This window comes from Cariama cristata, unplaced genomic scaffold, assembly GCF_000690535.1.
Source record: "Cariama cristata isolate BGI_N322 unplaced genomic scaffold, ASM69053v1 scaffold17400, whole genome shotgun sequence".
NCBI lineage: Eukaryota > Metazoa > Chordata > Aves > Cariamiformes > Cariamidae > Cariama > Cariama cristata.
Genome location: NW_009596655.1, coordinates 66,235 through 83,927, shown reverse-complemented (window position 1 = coordinate 83,927; position 17,693 = coordinate 66,235). Strand labels below are relative to the sequence as shown.

Genomic DNA, 17,693 nt, shown 5'->3' with positions numbered 1-17,693 from the left:
GCCTGCCTCGGGGGGCTGCGTCTGGTGGGTCTTTGGTCATCAGGCCGGTAACTTGATGTGAAACGGATGGCCCTAAAGGCATGGCTATACCTTCGGTGCAAGGCTTTTGTTAGCAGCAGAACTGTAAACTTAAAGCTTTCTATAATAGGTTTGTGGTTTAGAAGAAAAAGTTTTAGCAGTTCCTCACCACTATTTCATTGTTACAGGCGTGATGGACAGGGCTACGGACACAAGTGGCCTTGAGTAGGGACTTCCCTTTACAGAAGAGTTAAAGGTTGATGCAGCATTTCCCATCTAGCTGTATTAACACCCTATGATGCAAGTGTGTATTTGTTCGTTCAGACTTTCAGTTGTTTCTCTGCAAAACACTGAACTTTTGTATTATAGTGTAAGGTGTAATGTAAGGTATAGTGTAATGGTTCCCATGAAGGCAGTGCCAGCAGTACGGAACAGGTCGTGTGTCCTCGAGTACCTAAAGCTGACTTTGAGAAAGGCCTTCCTCCATTGTCATCCCTCCTGTTGCTCCTTGTTGTCACTGCTGTGTTGCCACTTCTGTTTTTCCAGCATAGCCTTGTGCAGTCACTGCATGAACCAGATTGAGAACTGATGCAGGATAAAAGTAAACTTTTTTTTTTCATGAGTTAACTTTAACTCAGGACACTTACTGTATTTCTTTCACTGGATGGACACTCATAGTCTTGCCCTGGCACTTGGAGGTGATAGCACAGTATTGGGAGTGACAAATGGACTAGGAGGGTACCATACCTTCGTTTGGCAGCAGTGTCAGCTTGTACGGATTCAGAGAGCTATGGCATTGGTAGTTTTGCCTTGCAAACACCAAACGCTGCTGACTGTGAAACTGTAGGTGTAAATCTTTGCACTAAGGCCAAGCGTGGTGGTGAGTGTTCTTCTGTGAGTGCTTTTTTCCTCCCAATGTGCTTTTTAAAGAAGAAGGTCTGAATGCAGTTATCTTCTGCTTCAGAAGAACAGAAAAGTGGGCTAAGGAAGCTTTTTCCTCAAGGATTTTGTTCAACTGGGTATCTGGTAAACATGGGAGATGCAGCATGTGAATGGAAAAACCATCAATGTCAAACTGAGGAAGCTTAAAAACCTTGCTGGTTTATGAGACATGCTATTCAGTTAGTAGCTTGCATGTGGTACTATGCTCAGATATGTCTTGGAAGCCTGAGGCGTTTGAGAGAACTTTCTAAATTTCTAACTGAGGGGAAGGCTCATTGGAGAAGTGGTCATGAGAAATCTTAGCAAAAAGCCAAAGTGTGGCAGCATTGTCAGAGGATGTAAGAGGAGTATAAGAAAGTTTTGTATCTTTCTGGCAGCTGCTTGCTGGTCAAGCAGAGATTTATAATTAGGAGTCTTGCATTCTTTTCTCCATAATTTTATCTGGGCCAGATTGCTGACTTTTTCAAAATGAGGGTCTAAATATTAGAACCTGACTGGAAGACGTGACTGTTCAGGGGTGCATGTACAGCCATGTACAGCTTTCCCAAGTAGCATCAGTGATGGGAGTTTAGAGCTGCCAAAGGTATGGTTGCAGATATATCATAGATTTGGCAGCTTGATTGGCCTTTTGACTTTTGAGTTTTGGTTGCTGGGCCTTTACACAGGAGAAGAGTGACATGTTAATGCTTAATGAGTGTTGAATATATTTGTCTGTGTATGTATATATCTATACTATGTACATTCCACATACAATGCTTGAGAATCTGTGAGTGGAGAGATCTGTGAAATGCAAAGTAATCAAGTACCAAAAAGGAGACAGCTTAAGTGTGAAAGTGCAATTCCTACTTAGTAGAAAAAAGAAACAAACAAAAACAAAACCAGAAAAATAAGGATGAGGGAAAAAAGAGTGCTTTTGCAAGAAAGCCTATGATAGGGTCCTTGAGAGAAGCAAGAGGCAGGAAGAGATCTAGATAAAATGAGTAGATATGTGGGAAGAGGAGGGGGAAGGAAAGCCATTGGTATAAAGAAGTGTTGCAGTCGCTGGCAGTTTATCTGGAAAAGCCTGGAGCTTGAGAGAGAAGAGCTTAGAGACAGGGTAGTACATCACCGTGCCCTCCTATAAGGCTTTATAGTGCAGGAAAGCTTTACCCATTTTTAACGATGTGAAAAAAGGAGTCTACCTCTACCTAGGACACCTCTGCTGTGGTTACCCGAGTAAGTTTTGGGGTTTTTTGGTTGATTTGTTGGGATTTTTTTTACCCTTTAAAAAAAAAGTTTAGGTTCAAGAGTATTATCCTTACGGCACAGATTTCAGGCTTTCCTTACGACTCCCTCAACAGAGACTAGTATTTAACATAGCATGAGTTCTTTACTGTTATTCCTGCATGAGCAGAAGAGGGTGAAATTGTTCACCTTAATTTATAAATAGATTGTGTTACTTTGTCTCCTGCTGGGGTCTGAACTGCTAATCCTTCCCCTTGGTAAGAAGGGAAGGGACCTTATTGCCTACTAAGACTGCACTAACTGACTTGGGCTAACTTGGAGATTAATGGAATATCATCAGTGACTGGGAAAGTAATAATTTGAATTTAGAGTTTCAGGATATTCAAAAAACATTCTGTTGAAATATTAAGCTAAATAACAGCTCTTTGCTTTCCTGGGAAGTCATGTGTTTAAATTACTTTGATTCTGTTAACAGTTAATCTGTCTAGAGATTCAAATTCAGTGAATGCAGCAATCTTGTTATAAGCACCTTAATTAGAAGAGGTTGAAGAATGATCTAGCAATTAAAAATTGTGGGATATTGTAGAAAAGTAACTAACTTATTTCTGATTGTGTATGGGTAAGGGAGTACACGGTTGGAAAGAATAGTGATCTATAGATGGGTTCAAAACTGATTTAATGCTTCAGGGTAATAGTGCAGTATGTAAGATGAAAGCCTGACATCTCAAAGGTATGGTCATGACGTGAGGAAATGAACACAGCCAGGAGAAAGAAAGCAAATCTAAATAGAAGAACAGTGAAGTTACCTCTTCAAGTGGCGCATGATTCTGCTTTTTATGTCCTTCTGGTCTGTTGGAGAGAGTGTTAAGTGAGTTCAGTAGAAAAACGGTATTTAGGATCTATCAGGTCGCTTGTGAGAGTAACAAAGAGTGCAGGGGAAATAGCTTTTTCTTTCTGCAATGCGATTTTAAACTGGAATATATTTCTCCATTGGAGTGTTTTGCTCTGAAGCAAACAGCTAATGGTTTTCTAATCCTGCATCTGAAAAAAATTTTCTTGCTTGAAATAGGGAGATTGGGATGTATTTAATGGGACAAGGTGTCCTTATTTTCCATTACAGCTTATTGGAATCTACCTATTACTGTGAACATTTTTTTGGTAATGTCTTTTTTTTTTTTGACTCCTTAATTGAGCTTCTCACCTTAGAATGGTTCTGTTATGCTTATAGAAGTTGAAGAAGAAATAATCTCAAACTAAAAAAATAATTGGAATATAGCTTTTAGGTATCAAGTTCTTAATTTCTATTGTATGTGATGTCTCCAAGTCAGTTAGATAGGAGCTGTAATGATATAAACAAATTTTAATTTCCCCGATGTTTCTAGAATGTCTTCAAATGCCATAGTACAGCAATCTCCAGACAGCATATTGCATACGTGGTTTTGTAAACAAGGTCTCACACTACTTCCTCAGGAAGGCAAGGAATAGTTTGGTTGAAGAGAGTGGGAGGACCGTGGGATTTGCATTCCTTTAAAACTGTCACAAGTCCTGGATTCTTGCAGGTATTAAAATGAGCAGCAAAGATAACTTTTTTTTTCTGAAAGCTTTGGTGTGTACATGCTAAAAATAGCTTGGGTAGTGCTGTGATTTGTGTTTGGTTTTTTTAGAGAGAGCAGTCGTACTGCTTGTAGGCTCATCTCCTGAGATGCTTCAGAATGCAGGAGAATGATCATCTTGATTTTAGAGATGCTTTTGCTAGAATTCAGGTTAGTGTAACTTCTTTGGGAGAGCACACTTGTGAAGATGAGTGCCACATACTGGAAGTTTTTCTTGTTACGATGAGTTAGTGGTAGCAGCGATGTGAATAAGCCCTTGTTTCAGATGAATGTTAGGGTAAGATAAAGATGTTAAATAACTGCCCTATCCACTGGTGTAAAAAGGAATTTGAGTACAGAATTGTGAGTTTTTTCAAATCTGCCTGCAAATTTCAAATGCAGATGTTTCTGATAAAGAGAAAAAAATTGATCCTAAAGAACTAAATCTCATTAACTTATTCACAAAGAAGCGATTGTTCCCTCTTACTCAGCATTTGTGAGACTGCATCTTGAGTACTATGTCCAGTTTTGAGCCCCCCAGAGAGATGCTGATGTGGCCGTGTGAAGCTGTGAATCCAGTGGAGAGCCCCCAAGAAGCAGAAGAGGCTGGAGCACATGAGGTATTGAGGAGAGGCTGAGAGCTGGTTTTGTTCAACCTTAGGAGAAGGCTCAACTAGCTGGCTAGAGGATATGGAGAAGATGGAGCCAGGCTCTTGGAAGTGTGTGGCAATAGGATGAGAGGCAATGGATGTAATATCGAAGAGTGGAAAATTTTGATTATGTGTAAGGGGAATAATTTTTTCCATGAGGGTGGTAAAATGCTGGAAGAAGTTTCCCAGAAAGGCTGTGGAACTTCCATCCTTGGATGTGTTCAAGACTGGATTGGACATGGCCTTTGGTGACCTGCTTTGAGCTGAGGGTTGGACGCGATGGCCACTGGACGTCCCTTTCAACCTTGGTTATTCTGTGGTTACAGAGATAAACTCATGGATTGTAGGAGACTTTGCCCAGGTTTAGACATTAGCGTTTAATCCTTGAACCCCTGTAAAAATGTGCGCCTTAAGGCTTGTAGCTTATACTCTGAGGCTTGGATCAGACCTAAGGAAAGAAGTTATTACTTTCTGCCTCTTGTAGTCAATCAAAAAGCCAAACATTTATTGTGTCAGTAATGTAAAACTGAAGTGAGTAGCAAATTGGCTGACATAGAAAAGACTGTGACCTTCTTCAGATGTTTTAATTGACAAAACTCTATTTCTGAAAAAGCATACCAGTGTATGAGGATACTTTTCTAATACAAAATTCAATTATAAAAGACTACAAGCCTTTGTGGAAGGAATAGCTACACAACACTTTGGCTAAATGGATATTTGAGGCCATCATATTAAATTGGTAGATGTAGTGCCGGTGATGTACTTGTTGAGAATTTGTGTATCTGTACTGGTATGAAAACTAATACCTGTGGTAGCTGTTGATGTGACTGACTTCTCTTAGATTTGAATATGTGCTACTAGGAAGTCATTTTGGATAAAGTGTTAAAGTCTTTCAATTATATTGGGCCTGCCATTTCAAATTTAACTCGTGATAAGCCTTAAATTCTATAATAAATTGTTATAAATGTATGCAGGTTCATTTTTTTTGTTATTGTAAGTACTTGAGTGATGTGTCATGTTGTATTTTCCCGTCTTAATCACCCAGCAGAAATGTTGTTTTCCTAAATGTCATGCTTTCAATTTCTTGGAAAAAAAGTGCTTTATCTTAATTATCTATTGACTCCAGTTTCCCTAGGAGGAACATAAACATTGGCCCAGCTTCAGTGAGGTTTCCAGGGTTTTTTTGCCTTCATTAAGGAATCACTCCTAGAAAAAGAGCCATTTTTCATTGAAAAGCATAGTCTTGAAGAATACTTGTAGTTAAGAGAAGCAGGAGTTGAAAAGTTTAGGAAGCAATGGGGTTTAATGTCTGTAAAAATAAGTGCTACTGAATTCTGAAGTACATTAGGAACGCTTTCAGAGGTATCAGAGAGCCTAGAGATTGACTTGTTATTGAACCACTACAGACTTGTGCTGCCTTTGGAAGTCTTTATTGTAAAACACATTTAGTAATTAACCATGCAGTTAAGGAATTCACTGTCAAAATGCTGCGCGCCTTAAATCTACTGAAGATACTAGATAAAGTAACATATTAGGTTTAAGGTAAACTGTCAGAAAAAAGTGTATTTTTGGTAGACTTCAAATTGTTAGCCGTATGTCGCAAGCAAAAAAACCCAAACTTAATTGCAGAATTCACTTGCTAAAAGGAAAAATTAAAAAAAAAAAATCCAAAACCAAAAACCAATGCTTAAACATTATGAAGATTTATACTGTGTATGTAAATGAGGCAAGTGCATCTTAACACAGGACTGCCAGATTTGTTGGGAGTAATTAATTACAAATCAAAATATTTGATAATACCTGCCAACAAGAACAAATATTTAATTAGGAATATACTTGAGCGTTAAATTCTGTTTTGTAAAACAAGTTGCTCTCCTGTGGGTTTGGTTTTTTTTTTTTTGAAAGCTTAAAATGTGATTCAAATCAGTTCATTCTGATTTTGGTAGTAAATACTTGGTCTTTTTACCCATGCAACAGTCTGAGATCTGAAGTCTAAGAACAAAGGAGTGCAAGGAAAAGGGCTGGAGGTGACAGTAAAATTACCAGAGGATACCCTAACAGCTTAGAGCAGCTGCCTGCGTGGAGTTCTCACTTACTGCTGTAGTTTCTGTAGTGCTGATTCCCTTGATCCTTTATGATAAATGTGACGGCTTTTGAGAGTGGAGGCACATCCTAGAGCAGAGGTGCATCCTATATCTTTTCATTTTATTCCCTATAGTTGGCAGGAATCTTTGACAAAAAAGCAAGTGACTCATGGGAGTGGTCTTCCACTTTGTTTCTAAAAAAAAAAAAAAAAAGAAGCTGCAAAGCTGCTAATAAAATTTCTGCAGTATATGTGGTATGTGGCAATGAGAACCTACTGGATTTTAATAAGAATTTAGTGAAGTTGTGTTCCAGCATAAATAATCCTTTTAAGGCTTTTATATAATGTCCGCCAGGTTCATCTGACTTTGTTCTTCCTGGCAGTGTGAAATGAAACAGCCTCTTTAATGCAGAGTGTTAGGGTTTTCCTGGGGTAGGAGCATAACCAGGGATCGCGTACTTCTCTCTTACTGTGTGCTCTGTGTGTTGCACCTGTAGCATCTTTTCTCCCTAAAGTATATGCCTGCCAGGCAATGTGTGTACCCAGATTCCTGTGATAAATCCTGTAGTAGTGTCTGCAAATGTTCCTGTGTTCAAGCATGGCTTTTGTCTTCTCACAAAACTTCTCCTTCTCTAAAGCTTTTGAAAGTTAAGTGTGGTACCTGTCAGTCTTGAGAGTGTTTGGCTTCTTGTGTGCTCCTTTGCGTGTACTGATTTCTACCATGCTGACTTTGTTCAGGATGAGTTCTTATCCAAGTTGTCTGCTGACACAAGTGTAGCAAATATACTGAAAACTCTTTTTCCTATTGGCTTTGATAAATAGGTTTTTAGTGAAAAGAAAGTCAGGTTCAGAATAATGCCGGTCTCATACATGCCCTGTTTTGGGTGCTGGCAGTGAAAGCATAATTAACACTAAAATCTGTATGTGTTTGCTGGTTTCGTTTTACCTTCTTTGTAAATCCATGACAGGGCGAGATGTGGTGGTCCTTCTCTGAAAACCTTAGTGTCTATATTTAGAAAATGGAAAGTGGTGAAGGGTACTAGTAAAAGCAAGTTTACTGCTAACTACTGTTTATTAATTGCAGGTTTTTTAATGCTCTGATAAAGGAGTTATCTTCACATCTAGTAGGATACTGGAGGTTGTAATCAATAAAGCATGCAGCTGGATACATTCTAGTGTGAATTTATGCTCAGTGGGGTGGCTTAAATGAGAACTCTTTTTGTGTAGATTGCACTATTCTGTTCCTAATGCTGGATGACCTGTGATCATGCTAAGTTAACTGCAAAGGTGGTATTATGTGAGATGTTTTCCATATATGTCATTAAAGAATTTGAATAACTTGGGATAGGGAGAAATATCTTTTCTGTCTGTGGAGCTGGAGTCTTGTTCTGATGGTACCTGACCTTAAGGCACTGCAAGATCTGATGCTATCTGGAGGCCAGCATGGTCTTTAAAGCATAACTTGTGCAGGAGTTGGGTAAGAACATCAGGTTGGGTGTGCTTGTGCTGCACGTGTACATCCACAATCCCATCCTCTGCCTGTACTAGACATGTTGTCATGCTACTTATAATGCTTCTAATTTGCAGGATGAACTAAATCTGAAGTCAATTTTGTAATGTAATGTCTTGTGAATTGGAACTGTTTGTTACCAGGTAGGGGAGGTGATTATAATCAGACTCCCTGATGTGTTCCGCTTAGACCAAAGCGGTCCTTTCTAGCTGTAGCTGTATGATGCTGCTGGTCAGTAACTGATACAATACTGTTTTATGTGATTTGTTTCCCCGAGAGCCTGGCCCAACACAGGCATTGCCTGTGGCTGATTCAGAATGCCATCTCTTTGCTGCCTTCTGTAACCGGCTGGGTGGTGCAGTTGAGTTTCTTAAGGTGATGATGCTCTTCTGTGTACATGCGATCTGGGCAGTACAGGGGAGAGAGCTGTAGGTGAGCATACACCTGCTTTTTTGAGCCACACACTTAGGTGAACCTTGACATTTCTTTGTACTCTCCACTTATATATCTCCTCCTAAATCCAAAACACAGCACTATACCAGCTACTAGGAAGAAAACTAACTCTATCCCAGCTGAAACCAGGACAGCAGTATACTGTAGTTCAAAGGTCATGGCTCACTTTTGTTATCATAAGACTTGTTGAAACCATAAAAGCCTTAATCTTACACGCTGTTTTTTTCCTCCAGAAGAGGAAATGAATCACGAAGCTGTACCCACCTTCTTTCTTGATCTCTGGAACTGAACTTGCTGCTCTTTGGCAACAGGCTTGGAGCTCACAGCATGTAAGCCTTCATTTGAAGGCTAATGTGCAGGTTCATAAGGCATTCTTGGGAAAATAAATAGACTTGTATCTAAAATGTGGCTACGAATGTCTCTTCTATAGGCAGTTGTAGAGTGTATTTATAGTCATTGTATGCTTCATGAAAAGTCTGTGGAGTTGCATTCAAGAGTATTTCTTTAATGTTTAATTTGGATAGGATAGCATAGAAGCTTCTCAGCTTATGTGGTAGCTGACAGGAGAGTATAAGGATGTATGAGCATGTAGAGAGAAGAACACTGGGAGGTGAAATTGATTAAAGTATGTGCTGAATCAATACAGGTATTCCCAGAAGGGCCTGTCTCAGTGAAATGTTGGTTTTGACCATGTGGAATAACTTGTTTAGTTTTAGCATTTGTCACAAGGAGATGCATCTCTAAAGACCTGGAAAAAATTAATATGCTTTTATTCTGATTAAAATTGTGTTTAGATCTGGGGTTGGTTGGTTGGGTTTTGGGGTTTTTTAGTAGCTATTTTTTGGTATTAGGTAACCGCAGATCTATACCCTTAGTACGGAGCCTTTCATCTCTTCCAGATGAACTTGCAGCTATCTAAGACAGACAGATGTGGTGAGGCCACATCTGGAGTGCTGTGTCCAGTTCTGGGCTCCCCAGGTCAAGAAAGACAAGGAACTACTGGAGAGAGTCCAGCGGAGGGCAACAAAGATGAAGAGGGGACTGGAGGCATCTCCCTTGTAAGGAAAGGCTGAGGGAACTGGGTTTATTCAGCCTGGAGAAGAGAAGACTGAGAGGGGATCTCATCAATACTTATAAATCTCTTAAGGGTGAGCATCAAGAGGATGGGGCCAGACTCTTTTCAGTGGTGGCCAGCGACAGGTTAAGGGGCCATGGGCACAAACTGGAACTCAGGAAGTTTCATCTGAATATGAGGAAGAACTTCTGTACTTAGAGGGTGGCAGAGTACTGGAACAGGCTGCCCAGAGAGGTTGTGGAGTCTCTTTCTCTGGAGGTACTCAAAACCCACCTGGACGTGATCCTGTGCAAGTTGCTGTAGGTGAACTGGCTTTGGCAGGGGGGTTGGACTAGGTGATCTGCAGAGGACCCTTCCAACCCCAACGATTGTGTTATTCTGCTCCTGAATAGCTGCTGTTTAGTCTGGTCTGTCAGCAGGAGGACACAAAATTCAACTTTAATTCATCAAGCTGTGAAATTGTGGTAATCGGAGCTTTGGTGCATGATCTTCGTCAGAGCTGGATGCAATAAAAGTCTATGGCTTCATGAATTGGAGCCGTAGTGATACAGTTAAACAATCCCAAGAGCAATAGAGAAGAGAAAGCTTTCGTGGTTTTCCCTCTGCAGCGTTGGCTCACCGAGTCTGTTGATTGTCATGGTGCTGCTGCCCCTCCTCTCTCCCCAACAGCTGCTGGTTCTTGTTTGCTGAGATCTATGGAATGAGTTTACAGCACAGGAACAGTGCTGTAAAGACTAATAACTAACCTTCTGCAAACTATTCTTTTTCCAACCTGGATCAGTTCAGTGTTAGAGGGATGCTATGCTGAAAATCAGATTAGCCTTAGTTGTGTGAGCCAGAGGGTGATATAGATGAGTCAAAGTGGGAGTGAGTGGGGCAGTGGCAATTCCCTTGGCTGGCACTGTTGCTGAAGAAAGCAGTGTATGAACCTGTGGCCTGCATTAAAGTTTTAAATTGCCATCATCTGAGCGGCAATGTGGTAGGCAAATGTTCCTACACCTGTTCCAAAGCATGGTAATTTTCTAACTTAAGCCACTGCTGTATGTAGTATGTTTTTAAAACTACTTCAATATTTAACCTGGCCTCAAAGTGCTGCAAGTTAATTATCTGCATCTGGGGCAAGTGCTGCTGCTGAAAGAGAAGTTCCTACTGTGTCTTTGCTGTTTTGTTTCCACACTTGCACCAATTCTAAAGTCCCCTCAACAACAGTGACAAATCAAGGGTTTCCTCTGGTTAAAACTTTGTACTGGATGTCTGTGTTGGCAAAAGGGAAGAGGTAGAAACGAGTACCAGGAGGAAGGTGCTGGTGCAGTTTATACTCCGTGACTGTATCCCAAAAGCAGACCCTTGCTTCTGAAAAAATTACTTTCAAGATATCAGCGTCGGGCTTGAAATACAGACTTGCTCCAGCACCTGAGATGAGCAAGTGTCACTTGCCAAATAATGCAGTATCTGGTGAGGCCAGCAAATATGTGTGCCTTTACTGATTCATCAGCTGTCCCAGAGGTTAATACAACTCTGGCTTCCTTTCCCCTACAATAGCGTCACCGTTTAAGGCTGGGCGGACACTTAAGCTGATGGCAGGTGCTCTCTATTAACTCCTTCCCTTCCCAGAAGGGGAAGGAGAGGAGAACAGGGAGAGAGACGTATGCGTTGGAAAATCAAAACAACTTTAATAAAACAATAGCAATGAAAAGAGTATAATATTCATGTTAATACTACTAATAATAGAAATATATGAAACCAATATTGAGCATCGTGATGATCATTACGGGACCTCTGTGGCTGCTCACAGTGCTCATGTGGCAGGGCGGGCACCCCGATGTCCCGGACTGGATCTGAGAGCAGATGGGAACCGGATCCAGGAATGCACAGATCGGAGGCAGGAGAGCGAGCAGAGTCCCACAGGGATGCCGGCCATAAAGGAAAGAGTACTGACCCCCGTGGTCCCTTAGCTTGATACTGAGTATCCATGTGTAGGGGATGGAATACTTCGCTGGTCAGTCCTTGGTCCCCAGTCCCCTCCGCAGCTTCCTGCAGGTGCGATCCTTTTCCACCTTCCCCCCTGCAGACCAGAGGAGAGCCCACAGTGACTCTGGTTCCTGTAGGAGCAAGCACACACACATGGGCCTTGCTGCATAACACTCCCACTTCTACCCCAGCAACAACTACAGACATCAAGCACCATCAACTCTAAAAGCAGGCACTGCCTGAAAAACCTGTAGTCAGATTCAGAGAGGGCAGTTACTTAGGAATAACTTAACTGAAGGAAAATCTACTGAAAAGAGAACTGGCCCTGTTTTAGCCAAACTGGGACAGATAGTGTGAGTGCCATACGTGAGTAACAGGTTTTACTCTGTCTGCTGGCCCCCATCCCTCATAAATTATTTGCTGCTGTCCTTGTTTGGTGTATTTAGGATCAACCTCTTTCCTGGGTGTTGATGTTTCTTTGATTAGAATATTTTTTTAAAATACATTTCTTATATAGAATATTTCATGCTACAGATAGGGGGTTTATGTCTTGGAGAGTGTTCTTTCACACATAGCTCTTCTCTTATAGGGTAGTTATTCTATAACTTTTAGGAATACAGATAGCAATTTGCATCTAATGGCTGTCTTTCTATGTTTTGATACATTGACTTTTGAGATCTGATATTTAACTTAATTCTTAGAACCAGTAGTCTAATTAAAACCATGACGTTTTTCCCCCCAGTGTTATGTTGAGTGAGCTCTTGCCTTACAGCTGTGAAGTTTTTCTGTAACAGTCACAAGTATTATGTATTACAATAATTGTGCTTGAGATGCACATGTATTATAAAACTAATCAAGCTCTTATCTTCAGGAGATGGTATGTAAGTAGCAAGATGACTTTTAGTGTGGATTTTATGCAGAAAGCCTTTCTTTGTTCTGTGTGCTGACATACATGCAATGTTGAGACTGTATACAATGACTTTTTTGTCTGTGGTGTCATGTCCACCTCATGGATGAGTACAGTGTTTACGTCAGCATCTTTAGGCTAATGGCTGTGGAGAGACATAGATTATGCTTGCTCTGTTACAGTAATGTGGGCTTCCAAAGTTGAGTCTATTTTGATATTTTCCAGTTACTTTTCAGATCTCATAATCCTGAGGATACATTGTTTAGATTAATAAAGCTATTCATTTCTATTTTGATTTTCCCTGTAGCGGGCCTGGGAAACCTCACTGTTCTGTTTTTTGTGCAAACCTAATTCTTGGTGAAGGAGCATGGCAGTTTTTTCATTTTGGTTGGCATGGATATAAGCAATGCTCTCTATGTAACTTCGCAAGCTAAAGAAGTTTAATGAGATGTTAGATTAAACTGCACTAAATGAATAAGTGTGCCTTTGGTTATATCAGCAACTTAGCAACCTCTCATATGGAGACTGACAGTATTTATCAGTTATGGCTGAACCTAGCTGGAAGTACTTTGAGCTGGGTGGGGGAGTGGGGTGGGGGTGCAGAGCTTATAGCTGACCGGAGGGCCAGGGACTACGCTGAAATACCTATCTGTCATTTCTTGAATGCATATCTCACAACTGCCTCTCTTCAAATTTTTACTATAGATAAAGCATATTGTGCACAATGGAGGATTATACAAAAGGCCTTTCAATGAAGCTTTTGAAGAAACACCAATGCTGGTTGCTGTGCTGACCTACGTAGGCTATGGTGTTCTCACTCTCTTTGGATATCTGCGAGATTTCATGCGGCAGTGGAAGATTGAGAAGTGTCAAAATGCAACAGAAAGAGAAGAACAAAAGGTAACCACTGGGAAATAATGGTCAGTGGGAAATGATGTGACTGAGGCGGTAGCTTGAGCATGTCTTTAGGGAGCAGTGTTGTTCAAAGTTTTCTGCTGTTTTCCTTGTCTTCTGAATGCCCAAAATATTATGCTGGTACTGCTGTGTTGTTAAACAAATGATGTTTCTTTTAGTTGGGTTATTTTTTGGCAGAGCAGTTCCCTTATCTGGATCACTGCAAAGCTGCGTCGACAGTTATATCAATGTGCTGAGAGATGCCCCAGCTGCAGAAACAAGAGTTTGGGGGAGAGAGGCAGCATATGCCAGCATCAGCAGCTAAAGAAATGCTTGTCAAAGGGTCTGGTTTGACAGCAGTGGGAGGCTTTCTGATGCTGCTCTGGTGGCTATGTTTTGATTTGGAAGCATGTTATTAATTCTTTTTAGCCTAAGCAGTTGCAAAGAAAAGCTTGTGGATGAGAACCAGAACACAAGCTGGATGACTTTAAATTCATCTGGAGTCCAGAACACTAGCAGGTTAGCTGGTGAGTAATCTGAGGTACTGACTTCTGACTCACTGGTAGCAATTAAAAGGAATTAATTCATAATAAGACCTATTCACAAAAGCTTCTGTTACCAGGTGAAAAATCTTGCCTGCCTCAGCAGTTAGTCTGGAATAGATAATCCTAATTCTGAATAGTTCTAAAATATTTCTAAATTTCTAAATTCTAAAAACTCTAGAAGAGTTCTAAAATATCTTATTCCCCACAGGAATTAATTACTGTTAAGAAAGCTACTGTTTAAACTTGCAGTTCGCAAGCTATCTCCTGCTAACTCTTAGTGTGAGCCCTATTAGCATAGTGTGAATACCAGTGAGCTTTGCTCCAAAGGCGAATTGGCTTACTTGTGCCTACTGGGATTCTGTTTTTCTCAATTGCTTTGGGGAGCCAGTGTGGCTTATAAAATGTTAAGGGAGTTTGATTTCCAGTTGCTGGTTTCTGGTTCTCTGTGCAGCCACACAAGCAGTTGGCTAGCAGGGAACAGGTGGGGGTGGGAAGGACATATCACTAATGCAAACAAATAATCAAGGGGGGATCATTTGTTTAACAATTGTTGAACAAACATCATTTGTTTAACAACACAGCAGTACCAGCATAAGGAGAAAAAAAGGAAGGCTTCTTTGGAGGCTTTTTTTGAAGGCATCACTGGAGTAAAGTGTGTGTCATCTTATGGTGGATTAGTGAAGGTGCAGTAAACTAGCCACTGCCTGAAATTACTTCACAGTAGCTTCTTTGTGTAAGCACCGTGAAGTAGAATTAAGCTGATTCATAGTAAGGCACTTAATTCCGAAACAGAAATATTCTCATAGGAGTTTAATATGTATTTCATATTGGTTAAAAGTACAAGAGTTTAAATTTACACTATTTCTGAAACTGACTTCTGGAATCTGGAAGTAAAAATCTTGGATCCCTTTTAGCAGTTACATTATCCAAATAAGGGCTGCTGACTAAATCTCAGCTTGAAACTTGATGTGTGTATTATTGTCATTTGAGCTACTCTGGTTTGTCACCTGAGAACATGACACCCATGTATTTTTCTATGTATAAAGTGGAAGTTGATGCAGAAGAGTCAAAGAGTTGCAGAAATCTGCAAAGACATTAGAATACAGGTTTAAATATTGGTCTGTACTCATGGTACTTGAGGATTATAAAGGGGTAACTGAAGTGTTGGTCCAGTTACGCTGTACTGTAGTTATATTTCTGTTGCATAGTTTTTTGTGAAACGCTTGTTCTGTTACTAGTATGTAAGGTGCAAAACTGCTTACAGTAGTCCTTTGCAATGGGACTAGTCATGACTCTTACATGACAGTGTACAAAAGGAGGCCCTCAGGCAGTAGGTCTAATTTGGGAATACATTGATATTAGACCTTTGGTAAAGATTGTCACAGAATGTTGAAGCACAGAGTTTGTTAGCAACTGATTATCCTAGTTCTAAAAGAAATTTAGCCTTGAAATTTTTTATAACTTAGCATTGCATCTTACCTTACCTTGTTTACTTCCCAAACAGATGAATTGAAACTCTTTGAGTTTGTATGTTGGTCATGGCTTGCAGGGAAGAGATGTGTGTATTCTGTTTTTGTTTTGTACATAGAATGTCTGTGGATGGAGCTAGTAAGAAGTGCCAGTGAATATTGCGTAAGAATGAAAAATAGGAAATCCTGTTTAAAGAAACTTTGGTGTTGAAGAAATCTCAGCCTAGTATACTTTCCCAAATCACATTTCCAGTGCTTAGGTTGGAATAGCTGTTTCCTATATCGGACAAATAGAGAAGTGATCATGTGAAGTCTAGAACGTACAGTACTTATCCTCACACTTGCTGCTTTGAGCTTTGTTTGCCCACAAATGAATTGATGAGAGTACGTTGCAGCATATCTAGTGTGGAGCCAGGTTTTATTTTGGTGTGTGTGGGGTGCTCAGTGAATTGTTTTGAAACAGTTTCTCATGATTTTTCAAATAGTTGAATCTCTCAAGCTGCTGGCTGACAGCCCAATCATCTTTTTGTGAGGGAATGCAGATACTAGTGCACAGAAAAGGCTCGAAACTTGCACTTTTTTTTTATTAACACATGCAAATTGGAGGAGCCCTGTGGTTACCCTGGGGTGGTCTCTGACAGATTTGTGACCTCTGTGTGCAAAATAATATTTTTATTATTTAAATTCTAAAGAGCCAGCTAGATGATTATGATTTTCTTGAGTATCAAGCAAAAGGGTTAGCTTTAGCTTTTTGAAATAGTTGCTTAGGTGAAAAGCTCAAAGACAGTGGGAGTAGATATATAGCTGAACAGTGTGTGACAACCTGCTTTGTGAGCAAAACAAAATTACGTAGTGCAAGGAAGTATTTTGTAAAAGGCTGAATGAACTTGTCCTGAAAGTTGTGGAATTGAAGTATGTGGATTTTCTGTGGTGTGTTTCTCAAGGTGATCACAGTTAAAAGCACAGTGTAAACTTAAGTCCAAAATGTGATGATAAAAACAAACATAAAAAAAGGCCAACTTCAGTTTTTTGTGTTTTGGAGGGCAATTTATTTCAGTTAAGCAAATCCTTCCTTAAATTGTCACATAATATTGTAATCTTAGTTTGTGCATCAGAACTAGAAACCAAAAGTGACCAAATTAATTTGAAGAGCAGGATTTGCAACAGGTCTGTATTGGGACTGTCTCTGGTGGTGGGTAAATCCCTTGTTATTTGTTGGAGCCTTGCATTGAAATTAACGATTCCAGGAAAACCTAATATTCACTCACTGTTGGAACACAACAGGGTGAAAAGGGACAGGCTTTGCTAGCACTGATTTCCAGGAAATACCCTGATGTGTTTTTGCTTTGTTTAAAATATATCCAGCTGGGCTTTTCCTGGAAACCAGTGTTGTGTAGCACATCCTCTCTGAAGCATTATCAGCCTGTTTTAGGCATGGGTAAGCACCAAGATTAACAATTCTCCGTTACCCTGGAATCAATTTATGCATACCCAATTTAATGTAATATCTGGTCATACAATGTAGTTAAATCTGCAAATTACTTGTAGGATTTTATAGGCAGGATGAAAATCACTTTTACCTTTCTTTTGGTCTGATTTACCTGTTGATTACCTTGTATGTTTTGTATATGGGGGCAACTGTGCAAATGAGGCCAGTGACTCTCTAACATACCTCTTCGTGCTCAGAGGCTTGCCCAGTTAGAACGTGTTTCCAGCATCTGGAAATCCAGCTGTAGGAGGAATCCAGCTGTAGAAGTATCTCAGGGGCAGTAAACTGGAGTCTTTTGTTCAATGTTGTTTTAGCATCTCTATGGCTCATCAGAGGCCTCCTGATGGTATAAAGGCTACCCACAGTTATTGCCCCACTTTTCTTTGACTGATGTAGCAGTGAGATAGAACTAGTCCTTCTGCTTCCTTTTAGAAGCCTGAAATGTGTTGCAATTGTCTACTTGATTTCCATTCAGAGTCAGTTTGGTATTATTAGGGAACGTGCAGATAAGCCGGGCTGGTGCTCATGGCACCATTTGTTAGCTTAGGTGCAACGCTGTGAAAACTTGGCTCTAAAAGCAGCATAATCACTACATTTGCATGTCACTGTGCCTCAAGCTAATGGTTATGAAGCTCTCATTATGACCTTCACTTGTTGTAGTATTAATTTGCAGTATGTTGAAATCTTGGATTCCCAAGTCACCTATGCTAAGATGCTGCACCCCAAGGGAGAATTTTATTCTTCCTTTGTTTCACTCTTTGTTGAAATTGCTATGCCTTTCAGGCTTCTGGGAGACCACTAGTACTTAGGTTTCAGGCATCACCTTACAAATAGGGATGTGTTCTAGGCTTAAACCAACAAGAATGGAGCG

At 40.3% G+C, this 17,693-nt stretch overlaps 1 protein-coding gene across 1 annotated transcript in view; it reads left to right on the top strand.

Moving 5' to 3' along the window:
• The first annotated feature begins 13,134 nt into the window (after window positions 1-13,134).
• Window positions 13,135-17,693, top strand: part of SPTLC2 (serine palmitoyltransferase, long chain base subunit 2) — a 64,142-nt gene continuing 59,583 nt past the window's right edge. Inside the window, exon 1 of the mRNA XM_009707031.1 lies at window positions 13,135-13,325. Within this exon, the coding sequence (XP_009705333.1) occupies window positions 13,200-13,325 (126 nt within the window). The 5' untranslated portion in view covers window positions 13,135-13,199. The remainder of the gene's footprint in view (window positions 13,326-17,693) is intronic.